General features: G+C 40.0%; 1 protein-coding gene across 1 annotated transcript in view; it reads left to right on the top strand.

Moving 5' to 3' along the window:
- Positions 1–15,686: 15,686 nt before the first annotated feature.
- Positions 15,687–20,689, top strand: part of VAPB (VAMP (vesicle-associated membrane protein)-associated protein B and C) — a gene marked incomplete at its 5' end in the record, with an annotated part of 15,051 nt that continues 10,048 nt past the window's right edge. Inside the window, one exon of the mRNA XM_010182040.1 lies at positions 15,687–15,839. Coding sequence (XP_010180342.1) covers positions 15,687–15,839 — 153 coding nt within the window. The remainder of the gene's footprint in view (positions 15,840–20,689) is intronic.

Here is a 20,689-nt window from a genome sequence, read left to right as displayed (position 1 = left end):
ATGCTACCAGAGTCAGAGGTGCTTTATAGCTTCATTTGAATATCCGACGAATATGTTTAGTTGTTTTTTTAAAAAAATAGTGATTTATTTACTGACTTCTGATAAAAATAATACTCCTTTAAAAAGATTTCGTGTGTATTTCCAAATTTAGGGAAAGTCTACCTGTTTTTATTAGTAAATATGTTAAAAGTAATAAAATAAAGCAGGCTTATAAGAAAGCATGGTAATAAACACTGGGTGGAATGAATGTACCTTTATTGCAAGCTGAAGTATTTGCATGTTGTTACGGCAGCAGTGGCAAACGTGCTTAAGAAGGAAACTATTGTTGTTTTAACATTCTTTGTTAATTATGATTAGATGAAAAATAGCTTTAGTTCTGAATAATATTGCTTTCAACAAGCAAGCGAATCCAAACTCAGGTGGGCAAAAAGTGGGCCTTAATAGGCACTGACTTGCCAAAGAGACATAATTGTGATTTAGGGGTTTGGGTTTGTTTTTCTCCACTTCATCACAGGTAGGTGTAAACCCAGCCAAACTCAGGTTTTGTGGAAATATAGGTAACTTGTCGGACTGCCTGTGCTCTAGTTGAGGTTCCAGGGTAAAAATCAGTACCCATCGAAGTTAAATTAACTAACCGTATGGATTTTGGTTACCAGATCTTTAGCTAGCAACCTATACTTCTTGCAAGGTAAAATGTTACTTGACTAACTGCAGCTTATAATGGCTTAATTTAAAAGTATGCTTAAATATTAATGTTCAAACAGACTTAATGCTGTGGGTAGCATTCATATGCCTTGGCAATAATTTCTGTCTTACAGTCCTTTCTAGCAAGCAGTGCTGACCGCTGTCCGTCATTCAGGAAATGCCCATTTGAAGTATTCGTAAATTCTGCTCTGAGCCTTTCTTGTCCTACTGGTTTTGTGATGGTGTATTGCCTGGTAATATGGCAGTAATGATTTTTCTCACCTTTGTAAATAGTTGCATTTATTTTCGGTGTTGCTTTGCACCATACAAGTAGATACAAACTGACAGAGGTCAGTAGTGCTGCTGGCTGGTAGGGTTGTGCCTCCTTGCTTGTGTGCGCTGAAAGATCTGATGCTTAAGGTAGGGCAGCAATGTCAGTGAGGTAGGACTGTAAACCAAGTGTCACAAACATTGGAAATAGATAAAGGTCTCAGTCAAAATGCAGACAGGTAGAAAAAGCAGAAAATAGTTAGCTCTGATGCTGTTAAAGTGTTCTGTATAGTTCCTAAATATAAAATCTAGAGGGAGGTATCATGCTTGCAAAAAGATGCGGGAGTAAGATAGAGAAAATCCTCACTTTGGTATAACATGTACCAGTCACTGTGGGGTTGCAGCCATCTCTCTTAGCCAGCACTTTCACTCATAAAGGATTTATGACCTTTCTTAAGAAGCTTTTGCACCCTCTTGGTTTGCAGCGATTCTTCTAAATTCATTTGGCTTTCCGTTACAAAATACTGTGTTTGTGACTTGCTTGCAAAAACATCAAAGAAGTTTTTCATGCTAGAATTTTTTTTTCACAGCATGTGAACATGAGCAGGGGTTGTCTTTCCTCCCCGGCTCGCATCTCCTACACCATAACACAGACACTCCAAAATAGCATCAACATGTGCTGTGCTGAAATGCAGCTGTGAATAGTGGGAGGCAGAACACTCTCCTCTGCCCACCCACCATTATGTGGCCAGAGGTGCCCGTTTCCTTGCCCAGGTCTTTAACGCCATGTGAAATAGGAGCTTCCCTGTCTTGCCGTGGCTTCTTCCACTTCTTGATTGGTGTAGACTTGCAGCCCAGGTGAGAAAGCGTCAAACTAAAGGTTTATTGTTCAGACTTTGGTAGTGAATGATAAAAAAGATGATTGTTGTTACACATGACAGTGTTTCCATTTGTGCTTCCTTTTTTTTTCTTTCTTTTTTTTATTCTAGGACATAACATCCAACAATCCTCCAAGAATTAGTTAGTTGATAATATTCAAGGGCTTGACTTCAGGAATTACAAAATTTAAATTTACACAAGGATGTGTAATTCTGGCGCCTTTTGCCAGGTGCTTTTTGATACAGCTGTTAATTGTGTTGCCGTACTAGGGCACTGCCTCGTGCACCTCAGTGAGGCTGATCTGTCATTTCAGCATAACGTGCTTGTCTGGAATAGAGATAATTTGTTTAATGTTAGCAAGTAAATTTTGTTAGAATATAACTCATTTTAGAACTTGCCTGAGTTTTTCGGTGTTTGAAATGGCACTGCATTCTTTACAGATGCAGAGTGTCAGGGGAGTGGTGCTTAGTAGGGCACACAAATGGAGGTGGCATAGGCTCGGGTACCTTTCAGCAGCATTTTTAGAGTTTTGCTACAGGTTAGGCTGGATTTATGACTCAGCACTCTGTTGCAGTGCTCCCCAAGTGGCAAATAGCAGTATTGCCAAACACAGGATTAATTCATCACCAAACTGTGAAGTTGCTGCCAGTTGGAAATGCTGTTCCCTCTATGTGATTTTTCACCTGCACATATGCAGTATGTGCAGAGGGCACAATAATAAACCAGAATAGCCAATGCTCTCCAGTCCTAATAGTACCGATTCAGACCTGGCCTGGGGCCCAGCCATGTTGTTTCAAAGCTATCACCTGTCAGTGGCTCAAGTGAATCCCCTGGGTACATCAGAGCTGCAGTCCAAAGGTGTGGCCTCAGCCTGTATAGATGTGCTAAGTCCACCAGTACATCTGCAGCGCTGCAAGTGAAATATTTAGTGTTTAGCTGCAGTCCCATGCAGCTTGTGTAACCTGTGTTACCTGGTTAGGTGACCGCCACTCCCAAATCTGATAGTTTGAGCTCCTTCAGGTGAGTGTGTGTAGACTGTAGACAGATCTGTGCATTGCAGTGTAGGTGTGCAAAACCTCCTGTATCTCATGTGAATATTCAGTTCTTATCAGATACCAGGCTAAGAGTCTTCAGTCCAACAGTTCAATAACATTTAGGACTTAAGATTCGTCTTTACTGACCTGTGGTTGTGAAGTCTCAGTAGAGCAGTTAAGGACTTAGTCAGACATAGCGGTTAAACTATATAGTTACATCTCTGTCCCTGTCATGGTCTGTGTGTAATGACTGGAGCATTCTTGCACTGAAGGTATTTGGAGGGGTTTGACTCTGTGCTTGTTCTGTTCTGTGTTGGATAAATAGGGATTTCTAGTCATTGCCGCTGGAACAGACTGTGTTGAAGACTGTAGAATGTTCACAGTGTTGTGAGAAGTTGCCTGGTTAGTATAATTAACGTGCATCTTTGTTTCTTTAAGCTGAAAATTTACACGCTGTTTTCTTTAAACTGTTAGAGCCCTCCTGGTAGTCTCAGCATAATGGCAGTCAGCACACGGATCTCTTTACTCTTTGAAGGCAGCTGTGTCAATGGCTGTCTACGTTTCTTCTGGAAAATGTACTATTCCATGCTTCTCTTTGTCTAAACTGATTCCTAGTAAAACCATTGTTACTGCATTAAATATGAGTAAACCTTCATCTCTCTACATATTTCAATTTGATTATCAGGTTAGACACTTAAAAAGAGTACATAGTATTTAAGTAACTGGCAGACTTCCTTAGTCTAAACAAATCCAAGTATGTAGCCCAAACCAAATCAGTAATTTTCTGGTGACACTTAGTTATTTGCAGTTCCTGTTATGCTTGTTATTCTTGCAACTTAGCTAAAATCGGTAGCTTATACTATTAGGTGTTTGTTTTAGTTGTACAGATGTGCTGCATCTCACTGAATTATTCTAATTTCATGTGCACCATTAGTTTTATAATTATTTCATCAATTTGCATTGACAATTTCACTTTAAAAGAGCAGTGTTTGAAGGAAAAGAACTGGAGATAAAAGCAAGATAGTGATGTATTGTGAGTGTCTCAAGACACATCCCATTTTTTGAAAGATGGAATAAGTTGAAGATAGTGCTTCTGTTGAGCTTCCTTAAACTGCTGCTGTGCTGTACGTTTGAGACACGGCACTAACAGCTCCACTGGGAAAGAAGGGGGGATTTGTATGTGTGGGGGCTAACAGAAATTTGAAACTTTGCATAGGATGGTTAGAGAGCCAAATAACAATTACTCGAGATGTGTGAAGCAGTCCAGGAGGTTTAGCTGCAATTTCTGTTAAATTTAATTAATGTATTTAGGTCTCCCAAGACCATTTCCAGAAATCTCACAATCTGCTTGAAGGCTTTGGCCAATGTGATTTATGAGTTAAGGGCTTTTGAATAATTTTTGTACTGCATAGTTTTTAAGAATTGCAGTTAAAGTAACGGGCACTAATGGGATCAAAGTATTACTGTTTCAAGGAAGGTCCTAATACAGTGGTAAAATCAGCATGAGCAACTGTTATTTGGTGGTAACTTCTCTATTTTGGTGGGATTTTGTGGTTTTAGTATGATGAACTGCTTGCCTTTATTGTAAGGGATGGGACGCATACGTTCATAATTTCCAGTTCTTTGGAAATCTCATGTTTGTGCACCAATTTTCAGCTCGCTTTGAGCTGCGGAACCATGGCAATGATACGTGAAAAAGTTTGTTGAGTTTGTTATTTAAAGCTCATCAGGGTGGCAGGCTGCCAGTCTGATCTGGTTGATAGGATGTGTCCTTTATTCATCACTTCAGAAAATAAATCTGGTAACAAATTCTATTGAAAAATACATGTGTAAAGGTAAGGTAAGGGGTGGCTGTCTTAAGTCCTAGGAGCACGGCTATCACGTCAAAATAAAGACACAGGTAGTGTATCACAGTGGGTGCAGGTTCACACAGATGCTTAGCAGTAAATTGTATTTACCAAGTGCTACCCTGCATGCTATGTGCAATGCCTTATCACATGTGAAAGAGGAACATGGAGCAGAAATTTGCACAGGAGTTTCTGGAAGTTTGTTTTCATTTGAAATGAAATTATTGCCTTTTTTCCCCTCGCTTCACAGATTTTATAAATTAAAGACCCGTAGTTACAGTGCTCTGTTTCTTTTGAAATACATTGGATACCTTTGAGTACAAGGCTGAATTTTGTTTAAATGCACTCTAATTCAGAATTAAGATTGTAAAAATTAGAGTACAAATCTATAAATGAGTTTCAAAATGGATCTGACAACCTAACTGGAAAAAAGGCATCATCACCATAGTGAATGATCCAACTTTATGAGCTTAGGCCAGCCTACATCTATGACCAAATACCCAATTTTAAAAGAAGCTTAATTTGTTGTTATACACACAGTTCTGGAAGGTATTGATTGCATCAAATGAGTTTTGAATCAAATGAGCAACATCTACATATGTTATAGTGCAGTTTTTGTAGAAAACTGGTTGGCTGGGGGTTTGTCTTGTTTCTTGCTTTTGGAGTGCCTCTAAACATAGCTTTCTGCCCAGCTGGAGACAATGCAGGAATCAAATGACCCTTGCTAATTCTGCCCACATCTTGCAGTCACACTCATTTTCTGCTATCTTGTTACCGTATTGGTCTTATGTTTGCTCCCTGCTGGGAACAGCTAATAACCACTGAATGCATTTCATAGTGGGTACAATAACAGCCTTTTTCTGTCAGTGTACGTGGTTGGCTTAGAAAGCTTTATTGGGGATGTTTGTAGCAGTTCTGTTTGTGGTAACAGCTGTTGTTTCAGACTTAAATTTCATCTTTGTATTTGCAGGGAATGTGATCTATAACATTATTATCATGCTGCTGCAAGCCACTTTTTTATTTTGTGGGTTTTTTTCTCCCACTCCAAGTAAATCCTCACTGATTTAAGTCAGAATCTATCTCAGTCAGGAAGCGTTTCCCAGTTAGACCTCTCTCTCCTCTCTGGTTAAGGGACTCGGACACTGGTGTGACAGTTCCTACCACAAGTAACACGGAAGCCTTCTTTCATTGTCTTGCTGTGTGATGACCAGAGGCAGAAAGGAAGCCTATTTTACATACATATATATGAATATTTAAATAACAGTTTATCTAAACTAGAGGCCAGACCCATGCCAAGTCTCTTCCTCTGGTGTTCTACTCAATATTTATTCAATATATAGATCCTTTCATAGCTGCTTTATAGACTGAGATGTCTGTAGAGGCATACAGGATAATTTCTGAGATGTCTGGGATGTTGTTGAATTTAAAACTTGGCCTGCTAGGCAACCTTTCATAAAGAGGGATTTGAGCCATCAGTCTGGAACAGCTGTCACAGTCTTGCTGTCATTGAAAATGTGTGCAAAGTGAATCACTATTTCCATGTTTAATTCAGTGCAGGATTAAAATGCACATGGACTGAAGTGATACACTGGTTTACACAAGCAAGACAATCCAGACCGAGAGGTGACTGAGTCTGTCCTTTCTGTATTATAGCTATTCTGAAAATTGCTTATTTCAACTGTAATTCTTTTGGCCTCAAAAACATTTGTACAAATTGGGTACTGCTGCTGCCTGCAGTACTTTATCCCACGTTATTATAAATACTTTATGAAAATAATCTCTTTACTAAACTACTTTAGTGTCTAGTTCTGAGCTGTAAACGCACTCTCGTCATACCATGGTGCTATGGATTAAAGATTTTATCGTTCTAAATTTAATCCTGTTTTCTTGGTTGGTTTCCATGGGGGGCAGAAAAAATAGAGAAGGGGGAGGTTTGCCTGGTGATCCAGTTACTTACGATGCAAATTATAAAATCCTGTAGGTGTGGGGCTTACCATGGAGCCAAATCTTATGGTTTTTTGCAAGCAATTTTAAAGACCTAATTCAAGTTAGTTGTGCCTGTAGAAGGCGTGTCAGATGACTTTGTAATCCTTTAAGGAAAAAAAAAAGGCACTTGTTTGTTTTTCCCATGACTGCTCCTTTTCATCTAACCAGTTACTTCATCCTTAATGGTACTTCCAATGTTTCTCACAAGTGGGAGTCCAGCCCTCCCCTATGCAGTCTCGTGTTTGAACTGCCACTGTTGCCTGTTTATGTTTGCAACTGCTGCTTCTTTTGATATGTGAATTAAAGATACATTTTTGCATCTTTTCTGAACTTTTTTGTGAATAATTTTGTCTGGTTTGCAATCTCTTCTGGCCTTCCTACATTTTTACTGGGCTACAAACAAAGGTGTAAGAGCACAAAGTTGTTTTTTTTTACTAGCTGTTTTTACAGTGTGCTTACTGGTGTAAGAGGTGCAGATAATGCTTACAGGAGTTTAGGTTTGGAGAACTCAGATTCATGTTTGTATCTTGCTCTATGCCAGACAGTATAAGCTGTCAGGTGTTTGGGTTTTTTCTTTGATTCTGAAAGCACAGCTAACGGCTGGTTTTCAGGTGGCTTCCCAGGAATGTGTATTGCTGAATTCAGGATTCCTTCCTTATTTGTAGCTATAATTTGTTTCTTACTGCCTACCTATTTTTTTTAACTTAATAAAAAAGCAGGTACTCATTGTCCATCCCAAAATCTCTAGTTTTGCTCGTTTCTTCTGGCGTTTGCAATTTATGCATACTTTTGCACTTAAAATATTTGCTCAGTTGCTATTTAAGGTGCACGTGAAATTTGTCTGTTTGAAGAGTATATATGAGCATAAAATTAGAGTGGTTAAGTTGCTCCTTCCCTACCATTTTTTATGTGCATCTGAAGTGGAAATTAGCAGTGATATTATACCAGGAAAAATTACTTCACAAGAAGTACAAGAAAAAGTGATCAAAATCACGATGCTTTGCTTGTGCATCGACTTCAGCCTTTAGCGCTGTTTTTGCTGGGGAAGCTTATGCATCAGGCCATCATCGTGCTGGGCTCCCTCTCCGCTGCTGCTCCCCACTTCTCCCTGGGGGCCTGTGCTTTGTTTCAGTATCCTCTCAGCACCCACTCAGCAACCCCTATGAAGGAGGTTTCCAGCCATATACATATAAGTACGTGTCTTATTGTAAGAAGGTCTTGCTGTGTCATGCTTATCGCATGAAAGAGACGTAGCTACTCTTCCACTATCAGAAGAGAGTATGCCACGATTTTCTGAGCCATTTTCATACCTGGAGAGAGTTGGTACATGTGATATTTGTGAGTGGAATGAACAGAGTAATATGATATGTTTGGCATTCTGTTCTAAAAGGATGTGAAAGCACAGCTGAAACAGAGATAGACCTCTAAAAGCGAGGAAGCTCTGCTATCAGTCTCTTGTTTATGCAGTTGTGTGCAGGAAAACTGCATTAAGTTTAAGATGTTGAGAAAATATTTCATGTTGTATGATTTTTGTTGCTGAAGATTGCTGCAAGTAATGTTTGGGTGTAATAAAACTCTGAAGAGATCAGTTGGAAAAAACAGATGACACTGGTACCGAAATTACTTGAAGGGCATATTGCTCCGTTTCTCTTGGCAAGCTTATGTGTGGCCTCACAGTTCTTACAATTGTGAAGTCAAACTGTCAATGATCCTCCAAGGAATAAAAGGTGACAAAAATCACATACTAATAGATACCCTCCCTGAAAATAGTCTTCAGTCTCATATATTTGTTTTTTCTCTTTCTCTTCCCAGCACTTCCCCTCTTAGTAAGCATGAGGAATGCTGTGGCAAAAATAGTTTGTGCCAAAATAGGCCAGAGAAGGATACTGATTAATCCATCCAAATGGAATAATTTACTGCCAACCTTGCTCTGGCTTTGGCATCTGGATCATGTAATTTTTTTGGTATTCTACATACTTCTTTTCCCTTAAATAATTTTATTGATTACATTAAAAAAATAAACTCAGTTACCCCACTGCATCAGCTACTGCCTCTGGAGTGATTTGGATGGCACTTCTATATTTGTAATAGGCTTTTCATCAAGGTTTCTACTGCTTGACACAGCAGAAGTGGAAATGACCACTTCCCTCCTGTCACTTTGCTTCCAGGGCTCTTTCGAGTGAGAATAGTTGTGGTAAGAATAAAGAAATAGATTCTGTGGGGATGGGTTTTTGTAGCTACTTCCATTTAAAAGCTGAGCTGAGATTGAAAGGTTTATGATTGGTTTACACAAGGATTAAGAACGGCCTAAGTTTTTCTTACAAATAATTACCAAATTTGGGGTTGTTGGGTGCTCTCAGTGAGTTACTTGTGAAATCAGATATTTATGCAACGCAAGCACTTCTTGTTTCTTCTTTTTTGACTTCTTTGATTTCAAAAGTTGCGGATGCTCACGTAATTATGAATGTCTCCAGAGCCAGATGATGATGATTAAAACTTGGCATACAGTACTTTTTAAAACACTAATTTTCACAAGATTCTCTGTAATTAGATAAGTATTCTCCTGACTTCACAGAGAGGGAAACTGTAAGGGTCCAAACTTGCTTCTGTTTTGGAGTTGCTATGAACTCTTAAGGCTCTTAATAGCAGAAGATCAAGCCCTTAAGTGATTTGTCTAAACACAAGTAAGATGGTGGAAGAGTTTGATTGGATCTTGGGTGTTCTTGATTCAGAGGCACCTGGCTGATAGCTCAAGATGTCTTGCTTGACATTTCAGCTTTTTGCATTTTAGTGTTTATCTTCAAAGGTCATCAACTTATATATAACTTTAAAAAGAAGTGTACAGTCAAATTGTACACCTGTTATTGAGCCCTCTTGCTCATCACCAGTGTTTCTATTTTGACTATATCTGTATTGCTGATAGACACCCCCAGAAATGAAATGGGAGAAATTGTGGAAATAAAATGAAATCACTTGGTACTGTCAGAGGCATAGTAAAAGAACTGAGAAACGATTCAGGTATAATGGTAAGAAAAGCTAGAAGTAGAAAGGCTGGAATGCGCAGATGGAGAGGTGGCTGTGTTCTTGGGTGGTGGTTCTTTGTCGGTGGTGCTCAGGACTCTGCAGTAGATTCGTCTATGCTAGAGCAGGGTGAGGTGCATCCCCAGTTTAGGGGCTGACTGAGCTGGTGGGCAGGCACTTCATGCCGTGGGAGCAGGAGTCAGTGTGGTGTGTGTGATGGGGAAGGGAGCCTGAAATACCATGTTCAGCCCTCACCCTCTCCACTCACACATGGAGGGTCAGTGTGGCTCTTTCACTGGTTGAATTATTGCTCCGTGTGGACATCTGCTGGTCAGGGCACATCAAAGTGTAGGATTTGGGCTCCTGAGAATAGGCACAAAACAATTGACGTTTCCCCTCTACTGCCTTCCACCATCTCCCTTATTAAAGATTCCTTGGTTACCTTTCTGTGGCTGATTAATACATCAGGTGATTAATGACTTTCATCTGACGCATCAGTGGGATTAAACCACAGTGAAATACATCCTTCACCTCCTATTGCTGCATTCCACCGCTTTCCACAAAGGAAGTGTAAGAGGAGTTGTCTCACTAGAAGCTCTGCCTCTGTTTCTGCCTGTTTCCAATTATCTTGCCTTTGGATACGTGTCTGTGGTGCTGAGGTGGAGTGGCAAAAGCTGTTTAGGGAAAGGAGATGAAAGTGCATCTAAAACATTATGTGAATCACATGGGCATCTTAATGAGAGTTTATTCCTAGTCCCGTTGATCAATGATTACCAGTTTAACATGACTACAGTTATATCGAGTGCTTCTGCAGTGCTTTTGCTCTGAAAAGCACCAGTTCATTAAGTTTTTTAGAGGATGCCTGGCTTTAAACAGATGAGAATTCGCATTAGATCTAACCACAAAAAATCAGGCTTGTGCCGTAATTACTTTCAGCAACTATGCCAACACTATGAGTGTGACTGCAGCATGTATGCCTGGATGTGCTAGCTTTAACCTACTAAATACAAGACCTTGTTGCCTTAATTTGGCAGAATGCTGTGCAGAAAGATGCAGTTTCCCTGATGCCAGTGTCTGAGTGCTGCTTGATCTAGCTGAAAACTGATTCTCCTTTTTCTCTTCCCCACTTTCCCCTCCCTCACTCCGTGTCTTGTAAATGGATTAATTTTCAGCCTGATCTGCTCCCTGACTCAGCTCTCTGCACAAGCAGATGGACACTGTGCAGCTAGCACAAGCAGTTGGTGGAGATGAGAGGTCAGACCACCTCCCCTTTCAACGATGAGACAGACTGATGCAGGAATAAAGCAACCCTTTGACTGTAGCCCAACTAATGTGTGTAGCTAATTATAAAGACATGGTAGTATTTGCACGTACCAATCTGCAGAGGACTGTGCCTGTTTGTTTTGAGCATTCCTGCCCAAGCCTGTGCCATCAAAGCTTTACCTCTGCTGATAGTTGTGCTAACTTCCTTCACGTGCCAAATAGTGCCACGGCAGTGTTCTTGCTGCATACACGTGTATGAGGGTTGCTTATTTGTCATACTAAACCATGAAATTTTGGTTAAGGTGAGAATATTTGTATTAGGGTCCAGTACAGATGGTGTAGCTGTGTAACACGGTTATGGTGAGTAGCGAGTGGCAAGAAACTTATAGCAAGTACTATGCTGATCAAAGAGTTATCAGCCTGGATTTGCTGGTACAATTATGAGCAGTTTTTATTGCAGTGAGAGTTATTTAAAATTAAATACAGTTGACATCGTGTTCTTTTGACCTAACTCTCAGGCTTTTGTATTATTCTTAAAATGATCTGGGATATTGCAATGCAGTACACTGCAGAATGGCACTCTCAGGAAAGATTGATACAGCACTGGTGTTTGAATAGGAAATGGAGCGTAGCAAATGCTGAGATAATGCTGTGATCTTCAAATGTGAAGGGTTGTATGTGTAGCTCCTGGGTGGAAAGTCACTGCTGTAGTTTGAAGCTAACCCTGCTGAAAAGTGACCCTGTGAAAAACTGTGATGCCTCTTACTGTTTGTTGTTGCATGAGTATATGAGTTGATGTTTCCTTTTCTTTCAATAGTACTGCCGGTTTGCATATCTTTAAACATCCAGTTTGCATTATCACAAGCTGACTTTATTCTAACTGGCAGGAAAAAGTCATCGAGCCCTTGTGGAATATTCCAAACTTTCACTGCCAAATTCAGTTTACTACATTCTTCCTTCTAGAGAGCTTGCTCCCATGACAACTTCATGTCAGATGATGCATGTACAGACCCCGAGTTTCCTGTAACTTTGTCCTTGGGTTGACACCAGTGACGTTTTTCTCATGATCTTGAAAAACGCGGGAGAAAAATAGTTCCTTTTTTCTTTTTTTAGAAGTGCAGATTGTCTTTGGAAAGCACCCTGCCTTAATGTAAGTTTTCCTTACCTAGAAATATTAAGAGCAATCAAAAATACATTATTTTGTTTTGAACATCATGAGTTAAAGGTTGTGTTTTTCAAGAGTACAGCTTCTGTTTAGGCATCCAGTGAGTCAGTCTTCACTGCAGAGTCAACTTGTCGCTTTTAACCCAAGTACCATCCAGATGCACCAACCTGACTGGTTGTAGTTGTGCTTGCAGTGCACCATAGGGGTATAGGCATTATCCAAGTGTTGCACATACTAGTGTAAATAGTCCATCCACTTGTGGCGAGGACAAAGGCATTGGAAAGAAGTGGAGAACATTTTATCTCGCTGCATCTGTGGGTATGATTCCAGAAGTCCTGATGCCTAGCACTGAAAAATGGAGCTCCTAGGTAGATGTGTGTCTCATACAACTGTTAATATCCAATCTAACCTTACCTGCAGTGCTCCAGTCCAGACGTTGGAAAGCAAAGGTCTGTCTCCAGTACAGGATTAGCTTATGTTTATCCTCAGATCAGTTCCCCCACATACCCCAACCTCCCCCAGAAATACCTAACCTAGGCTATAGTTGTCTAACAACAGGCTATCAAGGTTTCATTTCAGCTTGAGTTGGCAGCCCATGGGCCTAGCTCTTAAAAGGCCAACCAAGCTGATAACATTTCACTGTCGTGCCCTAATTACCCCTGAGTAATACTCTGTTGTCTGTTTCTTTTTTTGCACACTTCAAAATGCACCTCTAGTGGCACTTTAGTCCTGCATTTGTCTGCTCTGTTTTGCTTTGTTTCAGTATTTGCACAGCAGTGCCTTAAGGAGTGTGTCTGCGCACAGGTCTGCTGGGCACAGCCGCCAGCCTTTACTCCAGTAGTGCTGGCTCATCTGGGGTCATGGTTTGTACAGTTGCTCTGTCATCAGATACCTCCTCCTCAGGAAAAGGAAAGGAGATTCATGGGTTGGAGTAAAAATATATAATAATAATAAAAACTAGTAGTAATATCTATTAATATGAAGTACGTGGAGTTATACTCAGCCAGTATTATGGGGCAGTAGGCCTCAGGGGTAGGACAGTAAAAAAGTCCCCTCTTGAGATGTCAACCGTGGAAGAGGGAGGAAGAAGGAGAAGGAAGAAGAGGGCAAACTCCCCGATTTCTAGTGAATGTGACGTTTAAGGTGTAGAATAGCATTAATTGGTCATCCTGGGTTGTCTGCCCAGGCTTTCACTCTTCCTAGCTTCTGCATCTGGCTAACTCAAAACTTAAAGACCTTGATCCTGGTGGCAACCTGCATACCAGTTCAGCTGAAAATCTATAACAAAGTTTTGTCACTGTTCCCGTGAAACAGGGTGTTGTAGTCCTTACAGAATTGCAGTTTTCCTCAACAGAAAACTGACTTTGAAATTCTGTCCCAGTAAATCAAGACATTTGTAAAAACTATAATGTGGGGGAAATGTATCTAAAGAAACTGTGGAAGTTTAGCAGTCAGAAAAGAGGAAACATCAAGCAGAGAAAAAGAAATTAATTTGGTCTGCTGAAAGGTTTTGCTGCCAAATATTTTGGTCTGATATAAGTTAGCAATAAGTAACTCCATTTGGAAATTATTTTACACACAGAATTTTTGTTGTATTACTGTTACAAACAGCAGCTCTGCGCTGGGATGCACAAATCCTGCACACATTCGTGGATCAGCCAAATAAAAACATGGTCTTTCCCACAGGAAATCTGTCCCAGCATGCAGACCAGTAAAGCACTACTGAGGATGCAGCTGCATATGCAGGGCTTTGTACAACGACCCTCCCTGTGTGCTGGAACAGCCCAAGCTGTAATTTTTTAGTAAAGCACATCCTTAACGCTTAGGCATCAAGTAATTTCTTCTGAAATGTTAGACTTCTCCCAGTTAGAGCTATCTTGAAGCTCTGCTACTGTCTTTACACAGCTAAATGTTTGCTGGATTTTTGTGATACTTTGGCTTGTTTAACTTCTTTAACAACTCAAGGCTGCTTCTGCCCAGTTATTTTCCATTAGGCAGTCTCTCTCTGCATGCAGAACACAGGGAAAACTTGACAGCTGTGTTTCAGGCACAGGTTTAGTGAAATCTTTATAATGGAATCTGGAAATGTTACTGCTTCAGGTTTTTTTGCTAGTGTGTTACATTGTAAAGGTGAAGCTGGCTTGTTCAGATTGCAGACAGAAATGGTGTTGTCTGGTTGGGGGTTTTGTGTGTGTGATTATTTGGGGTTTTTTCCCCTTCTAATTACTTAAACAAATTGGACCAATGGTAAAGGTTGCAGGACTGTAATACTTCTTCAGCTGTATCAGATGTCATCTTGGAAGACAAATTTGCATGATAAATATGTAGAAAAGGAAGTAAACTTAAATTATATTCAGCCAACCGTGCTGCAGGAGGAGGATAGTGGGATGTTACCTGCTGGTAGTTTTATTATTACTGTCATCATCATTCACCTTTTTAAAATGTTGTTGCTGTCATTTCTGCAAGGAAATGTTCAATGCTTTTTTTGGCCGATTTGCTTTTGCTCCTGAGGATGAATGAAGATGTTTTATTCAGGCATCAATTTAATTACTTCTGTGCAGAAGACAGTTGATCAAAGCGTGGTTATATTTCTTTTACTTTTACTACTTCACCATCTGAGCGAGCACTGCAGTTGTGTGCTACCTGCCTGATTTATCAGTGTCTTGTAGAAAACAGCCTTTCCTCTAACCTGTGGGATTTTGGCGGTTTCAACTGGGTAGCAAGCCTGTGAGAAATTGATTTGCCTGCACCTGGTGTTGCAGAATTTGAGGATGGTTTGATTCTGGCTTTGCTAATACAGCAATCTTTGCTACTGCACTCGGTGTCCCAGAATTCTCCTGTTTCCACACGGTTATTTCCAGTCTTGTTTGAGGTAGGCTTTTCTATGACCATTTCTTCTGGTTTATTATTTCTCATAGCCAAGAGAATTATTTAAAAAAAAAAAAAAAAAAACGAAAAAAGACTTGGTAGGAAAAGGGGGTGCACACTGAGTGCTCATCTTGCTGGTTGTGGTGCCGTGTTTCTGAATACCTAGTGGAATCCTGCTTCCGTGGAGGTACAGCTTGCACATGCAGATGAATCCACAGTAGCTGCTCTGCTACCATTCTCTTTCTATTTAATGTTAGTTAATACTACCCTACTGATCATCTTTAATATAGCTAGATACGGTATATCTCTGTGTGCCTGCAATTCGGTAGTTAACTGGAGTAACTGCGATACAGCAGAGAATTTGGCGTGGTTTGAATGCCATGTTGTTGTGTCAGCACCATGTATAAATTATTTCCCCCTTTTTGTTTTGCTATTAATGATCAACTTCAGCTGTTGCGCTGTGAGTGCTGGAGCGTACTGCATGTCAGAATGCTCGGAGGCCTCGCTGCATCCTCGGCTTTGCGTGCACCATTATCTGTACGTGCCATGGATAGAAATTGAACGTCTAATTACTTTATAAGATTTGTGAACAGAGATTTAGAGCTTGCTTAGCCTCTGGTTGGAAAGTACTCTGTGTGATTTCAAGCCCGCTTTTGCTCTCCTCCTCAGGTCCTTTCACAGATGTTGTCACTACAAACCTGAAACTTGGCAATCCTACAGACAGAAATGTGTGCTTCAAAGTTAAGACCACAGCACCACGTAGATACTGTGTAAGGCCTAACAGTGGAATTATCGATGCAGGAACATCAATTAATGTTTCTGGTAAGTCATACAAGCAGGTTTTTTGGTGGTTGGACATAGCTTATTCTAATCAATCATTTCTTGAAACGATTTGCAATCTGAAAGTATTTTGCTAAATATTTTTAAAAGCAAGAGGTGATTTCATGGGGAAGCAGCCATTTCATATACCCTTACTTCCCTTATTCGTGCCCTAGCAGTAATAGGCTTGTTTTTCTGTCTTGTTTTGAGGGAGAGAAAAAAGGGAGAAGTACATAAATTATTTATGTAGTTCAATGACAGCCTCAGCCAGCCTATCCAAATCAGCCCTGCCCTCCCTGTGGGATTATTTTTGTACAGTTGGTTTCTTGCCAGCTTAACTTCCTGAACCAGCTCATGACAGGGTCAAACAAATGCTTGGATGGGCACATCGAGGGAAGAATCAGCCTGGGTGGACTGCAGCCATACGGGTTTAGTCTGTTGTGAGCTCTTACTGAACAATCAATAATGAAAACATTTTCTTTCAAACCATGCTTGTTATGTGCTCCTTGAAGATGCAATATGCTTTGGTGCCTGGAATGTCAAGTGGCCAAATCTTTGCTGTTCCATAGGAAAAGTTAGTGATTTTCTCTGAGTCAGGAGCTCTTGACTCGCCTAAGTTTGGTAATGGGAAAGCAAAGAAGTGGGTTACTCTGAAAGCAGAAAGAGCTGAGTATTTCCCATAAACAGAATGTCTGTATATTATTAACTTGCTGATTATACATGCTTGAAAAAAAATAAAACCAAGACTTCATTTCTTTACTTAATAAAATGTACCATATTTAAACACCTCACCCTTGGAGAGCTTGCTTCAGCAAAATAAAAATTTACCCCAACAGCACTGCGCTGTAACATTAGGAGACTAATCCTGTACTTCTTGTGCATGCCTGCATTTGCACACTCACTGATCTGTTGTCTTTGGGATTTCTATTGTGTCAAATTGAGCGTGCATACAATTGCAGGATTGCAGATTTGCAGTGATGAGATAACCAATGCGATGTGGTAGCTACAAGTGGGGCAGGCAAAGCGCTTCTGCTTCAGGAGCAGGCCAATATGTAGACAGTAAGCTCTGAAATTACTAATATGTACATGGAAAAGCTCTCTAGAGAGAAATTGAGATTTTTAAAACTCGGGACAATTCCCAAGCAAAGCTGTCTATCATCTATATTAGCTGCAGGCAAGCATATTAAATGCATAGAAATCAATGAAGTGATAATGAAAATTAGCATGGTTTCTAGCTACAAATTATCTTCATGCTATAAAGATAGGGATTCTTTCATCTTTCCGATGAACTTTCAAAATTAAAAGCCCTCTTCCTTTGCAGGCAATATACCATGCATTTTTTAAGTGTCATCTTGGTTTCAACATTGTTTTCTTAAACTCCTTCTTACAATGACCCTTTGCTCTACCTTGAGCAGAATATAGTATACAGAATATAGTACATGTGAGTGTTGTATGAACCACCTTATGTTATGCTGTCAGCATGCCTACATCTTGCTTGCTTTTCCAGCCTGGCTCATCCGAGCAGTGCACCAGATAGGATGTGGATCTAGTCCAAGATTTGACTTCAAGTATCCCGTTATGAGAGATTGCTGTGCTCACCCTAAGCTATGCTTTGCTCTTGCTTACAGAGTTTTGAAAAATTTCCCTTTTCTGATAACTTTATTTGTAGTGATTTGTGATTCAGTTGGTTTTGCAAATGGCTGTGGTATATTTAGTCACAAGCTCACATTTCTGTTCTATATATTTTCATGCTGATAATAACTTAGTAATAATAAATAACGATCCTAAATTGCCCATCCTTACGTTAACATATTTTATAATACAAGCAGTATATGTTCATTGTTCTTTAGATAAGATATTAAGGTAAATTTACAGGTATTAAGAGATATGTTACAGAATTCTGGGGTTATAAATGTTAATTCTTTATTTCCTAAAACAACTATATTCTAAACAGAAGCTGTCTTTATCTTGTGCTGTGGTTGAAATTCTCTTTAATAGAGCTGTGTATATTGCGCTCTCAGTAGCTCCATTGAACCACGTATGGGACTTAATTTTGGACTTGAAGGTAGCAATGTCTTCGGTTCTGATTAGCAGAAGGGATCTTTTGGCTGGGGGGATCAGAGAAGGGACTTTCATTAACCTACAGAACAAAATGGTTTTCAGATTCACAGAAAAGGGAGAGATGTGTTTAACCTTTGCTTTGGAGTGATGCTGCTTCAGAACAGGGATGATTTTGGAGCTAAAGAAGTGAAAAGTAATAGAATTTGTTTCTTTGCTTCTGAATCAGTTATTTTTCAGTTTTGTAATTAAAGTCTTGCACAGGGCATAAAAATAGGACTAGAATTCCTCCAAACCTAGTAAAAATATTACTGATGAGAAATTATTAGAATATAGTTAATTCAATAATAACCTCCAACATTTAAAGTAATTGGGCTGTATTTACTATATGCAATATATTATCTTGAGAATTGCTGCCTGGTTTAACACAGCCACTTGGTAGCGCTGCGTTGGTACTGCACCTTGCCTTTCGAAAAATCAGTGCCTAAATATAGTGGCATGGAGCTCTGGAGCAATTTGTGTTTCTCAAAATTATAGTCTGAAGCTGAGTTTGAGGCAGCCTTATCCTTTTTGGTCAGGAGTAACCAGGCATCTTTCTTACGCTCCTGGGAAATTTTCTGTACTATTTTGACGTAAGTATATGAGAAGGTATTTTGCCCTAAGATAGAGGTGGCAATCAGAACATTATTCCACTTTTATTTCATGCTAGTATGATGGCTCATTTAAAACACACAAAATGCTAGAAAACTAAAGCTTGCTTTGTTCTAGTTGAGTGTCAATCGCTGGTTTCTTGTGCTGTATCACAGCTTTTCCTAAAGATCAGCATTTAAGTCCCTGTCAGCCTGCGCCGCTTGCTGCGGTGTCAGGTTTGTAGCCTGTGTTTTCACCTGTTATATAAAGGCATGTAATTTTAACAGCTCAGTTTATGTAACTGTCGGGAGGTGTGTGTGCTGTCATCCGATTGCATTGTGTTTCGTCTGAAATACTTTGAAAAGAAGCATATTTGCACACTTTCATTTTTGTTAAACGTCTTTTTTTCAACAAAGATGTCTGATTCTGTGGCTTTATAAGAGCTTGAAATCTAAATAAAAAGCGTGAATGGATTACAAAGAAAGTGAAAAAATACAAGCAGATGCTGATGGGTCTGCAGGTAGGTGTATAACAGGGGGCAAGAGGAAGTACAGGTGGCCCTATCTGTGAACAGTGTCCCACTGAGAAGAGCAGTCTGAACGTGCTTCCTAAAAATGGGGAGAAGCTGGTGTTATCCACAAATTGCTGTCGAATATCCTTTGGGGGGATTTTTAGTCTTTCATAAACTCACTTGGTTTGAAAAGGCAGCTTGCCTTGCCTTCAGGAAGGTACTTCTGCAGCTGCGGTTCTCTTCAGTTGCAGTGGATCCGCACCTTTTGCAGAGACCTCGATCATGTCCTGTCTGCTGCTGCGGCCCCGACTCTCCCGGGGCAAACGTTGCTGCTGCACCCTGGTCCCCGAGTATCCAAGGACTGTGTAGCAGCTGCCTAGTTTTGATTTGGTTTTGTCCACTTGCTTTAGAAGAATCTGCCTTGATCTTCACAGATTCAACATTTTTTAGTATTATTGAAGTATGGAACAAATAAAAAACACGGAACAGATGTCAAGTGGTGCAATGGATTCTGCCTGTTGCTGTATTTACAAGTGTCCTTTGCTCACCTCAAATAGAGATTGAAGCTGATCAAATTGCACAATAATCTTGAGGCTTGCCCTTTTAGCTGGTTGGGGTATTTTATGTAAAGGTAACTTAAGTATGGTAGATTTGATCTATCCAGACCATAAAGAATTTCATGCAGTGCTATTTGGGAAAATTATCGATAAAACTAGAGAAGAGAAATAGATTCAGAGGCTACTGAATGGGCTACTTAAGAGTAAATGGTGATGTGGTGGATGGAAGTGTAATAGCAGGAAGTTACTAGTGACGTTTCTTGAGAATTATTCTTGGTACTAATATTGTTTAATGTTTTTATAAGCACTTCTGGCACAAAGAGAGTACACAAAAAACCCCGATGATGATGTAAAGTTGGGAGGCTGAAGATACCCAGCAGAACTGGGTGTCCTTGAAGGCTACATTAAGAGAAACAGAGGATGAGTTTCATCAGAAAAACTGCAAAATCACGTACTTGGGGAATAAAATACTCCTGCTGTAATCACAAGCTTGTTAAACGAAGGGGGCTGGATAGGGTGACCAAGATGCTGACACAGTGTGGCTGTGATTAAGACAATTATTGTATGTACAAACAGGCTGGATAGTGGAAGAGGTAAAAGGCTGTAAATGCTGTTGTCCAAGGCACTAGTAAAATTTCCAGGATTTATAACATAGAGGAGTTCAAGCCAGAACAGGTGCAGGAGATGAATGGGGAGCCTGGCCTGGAGTCTGGTTTATTTAGTTTACCAGAAGGCCAAGAGTTACTGTGATTGATGTCTTGGAGTGCACCAGAAGTAAATGACTCTTCCTCCTCTTTGATATTTAAGCATAAGGACAATATTGGTCTAGGAGCAAGTAAACAGGCCACTAATAAATTTAGATGGAAACTGGAGGAAGGTTGCTGACTATCTGAGCAGGGACTTTTCTGTTCCTTCTGCTGTTGGGAGTGCTAGATCCTAGCAGGTGTTGAGGGTAGAGTTTTGCCTCCTTCCATGTTCCTTGCTTCAGATTTCCTCTGTTCCTTGAGAAAGCAGGTTTAATTTAGGAAAACTAGAAGAGTTTAATGCTTCTGACATGTTACTGACTTTGCAAGTAAACTGTCCTAGGAAAAGGAAAG

Source organism: Mesitornis unicolor, unplaced genomic scaffold (assembly GCF_000695765.1).
Source record: "Mesitornis unicolor isolate BGI_N332 unplaced genomic scaffold, ASM69576v1 scaffold36163, whole genome shotgun sequence".
Classification (NCBI taxonomy): Eukaryota; Metazoa; Chordata; class Aves; order Mesitornithiformes; family Mesitornithidae; genus Mesitornis; species Mesitornis unicolor.
The sequence above is the reverse complement of the archived record's forward strand: the minus strand, read 5'-3'. Positions and strand labels throughout refer to the sequence as shown.